This window comes from Frankliniella occidentalis, unplaced genomic scaffold (assembly GCF_000697945.3).
Source record: "Frankliniella occidentalis isolate FOCC.00 unplaced genomic scaffold, Focc_3.1 Scaffold18, whole genome shotgun sequence".
NCBI lineage: Eukaryota > Metazoa > Arthropoda > Insecta > Thysanoptera > Thripidae > Frankliniella > Frankliniella occidentalis.
The window spans coordinates 540,818-542,826 of record NW_026267148.1 but is presented as its reverse complement, the minus strand read 5'-3'; the positions used below and the strand labels follow the sequence as shown (position 1 = coordinate 542,826).

Here is a 2,009-nt window from a genome sequence, read left to right as displayed (position 1 = left end):
GGGGGGGGGGCGCCCCGGGAGGGCCCTTGCTCACGGGTCCGCAGCGACGCCAGCGTGGCCGGCGGCCGGCGAGGCCCTCCAGAACACACGAGGCCCTGCAGGGCGGCGCAAATCAAACCGAAACTTGAACGCGGCGGGGTCGAAGGTACCTGTGCGGGGGTGGCCGATGGTAAAGCGGTAGGATGCGTCTGCCCAGGGTTGGAGCAGGGCGCGCCCGCCTGCCCCCTGGGGGGTCGGGCCACTCCCGTCGGCTTCGCACGGTGGCGTTGGGGGGAGGGGAGGGGTGGAGGGTGTGCTTCTGGGTGGAAACAATTTCAATAGAACCCTTGGGCTGCCAAACTGCGAGCCCCGCCAACCAGTCCCGGCCACGCCCCGCCCCGCCCCGCCCAGCCGGCTCACTCAGCTGTTTGACGACGGCAATATCCACCCAGTCCCTGCGCCGAGGCCGAAGCGGCGCTTCCTCACAGCGGGCAGGTCGCTGTGGTCGTCTATGAGCAGGCATCGCGGGCGACAAAGGTGTGCGACAATCCAAATATACCGCTGCATCAGAATAATTACCAATGTGCAAGTCTGAAAAAACAAACACTTTTAATCAATTTTAGACTGATCATATTACTAGATTACTGGGTGAGTTCGTGAACTCAGAAAATCCGAATGGATACAGATCAAAAAGATATGTACAAATCAAACAGTGTCCTCGCACCCATGCGGTCGGCCAGGTACCCCTATAACACGTCTACTGGCACGTGGTCACACAAGTCGCAGAGCACTCGCGTGCCGGAGAGCAGTCTCTGCACCTTTGCACGCTGCAGGTTGCAGGCGGCCAGGGTGTGGCTGCAGTCCCTCCTCACCATCACCAGCCTCCGCAGCGCCCGCAGGTTGCAGTTCCGCAGGAAGTCCTCCAGGTCGCCGCAGCTCAGCGGCCACGCGTTGCGGCCCTTGGTGCCGACGCGCAGCTGCAGGTACTCCAGGGAGTGGCCGTGGGCGCTCAGCAGCGACTGCAGGGTCGGCCGGGGCAGGCGCCACGCCCGGAGCCACTGGAGGCCGCCGTATCCCGGGGGCAGGGCCTGCAGCACGGGGGCCAGCGCGTCCGGGACGATTTCGTTGGCGCTCCCTCCCGGGTGCGACACGTGCAGCCTGCGCAGGCGCGGCATGGTCTGCAGCGCGTGCAGGTGGGCCTCCTGCGGGTAGAAGACGCTCAGCTGCTCCAGCGACGACGCGGCGCACTGCAGCAGCTGCAAGCTCCAGTCGGGGTCACGGTTGCACTCCACGTTGACCAGCCGCTCGACCTGCAGCAGAAGAGGGGGGCAGTTGATACTCGACCAGGCACGCTTAGTATCCATTCCCGGAGACACGCCCTTTCTGTATCGCCAGTGCCAAGGCCGAGCAAAGAGACGACCTCGTTTAAGGTGCATGGACATTGGTAGTTAGAATGAAGTGAATCGAACACAGACAAACTTACCCCTGTCACGTCCACGAGGGTGGCCGCCTTCTCCAGCGGGCCGCTGAGGTTGAGCATCTTTACGTTCATACATCGCAAGGGGGTCGACGACATCGGTACAGGGGCCGGGGTGGATCGTCCCTGGGCCGCACATGGCGATTGCCCCTCAGCTGCAGTCCTTGGTTCCTCAACCGCGACTTGATGTGGTACCTGCAACACACACCTCGTTTTTGTACAACGAGCTATACAGGGTGGCTTACAGACCCCGATGTGTTTTGTCATCATACTGCACAGCGTGCAGCCGTGCGGGCGGGCTTGTCGCGGCTTGTCGGCTTATTCCCCCTGCCGTGTCTCACCACGACGCCTTCACGGCCCCTCGGCAAGGCGTGCGGCGGTGCGGAACGGTGGGCCATCACTGAACTTTGAACACAATACGCGTCGGGCTTGGTCCAGCGGTGGGGCATTTCAAACGTAATTTTACGACCACAGTTGATCCAAATCCGCGATGAGGACCCCGACGAGCATTGTGCCCTAAGACAGTGACGGCTGACCTGACGGCCCACCCCAC

General features: G+C 62.7%; 1 protein-coding gene across 1 annotated transcript in view; it reads right to left on the bottom strand.

The window, feature by feature from the left end:
- Nucleotides 1-569: 569 nt before the first annotated feature.
- Nucleotides 570-2,009, bottom strand: part of LOC113213383 (uncharacterized) — a gene marked incomplete in the record, with an annotated part of 4,129 nt that continues 2,689 nt past the window's right edge. Inside the window, 2 exon segments of the mRNA XM_052264343.1 lie at nucleotides 570-1,289; nucleotides 1,463-1,651. Coding sequence (XP_052120303.1) covers nucleotides 726-1,289; nucleotides 1,463-1,555 — 657 coding nt within the window.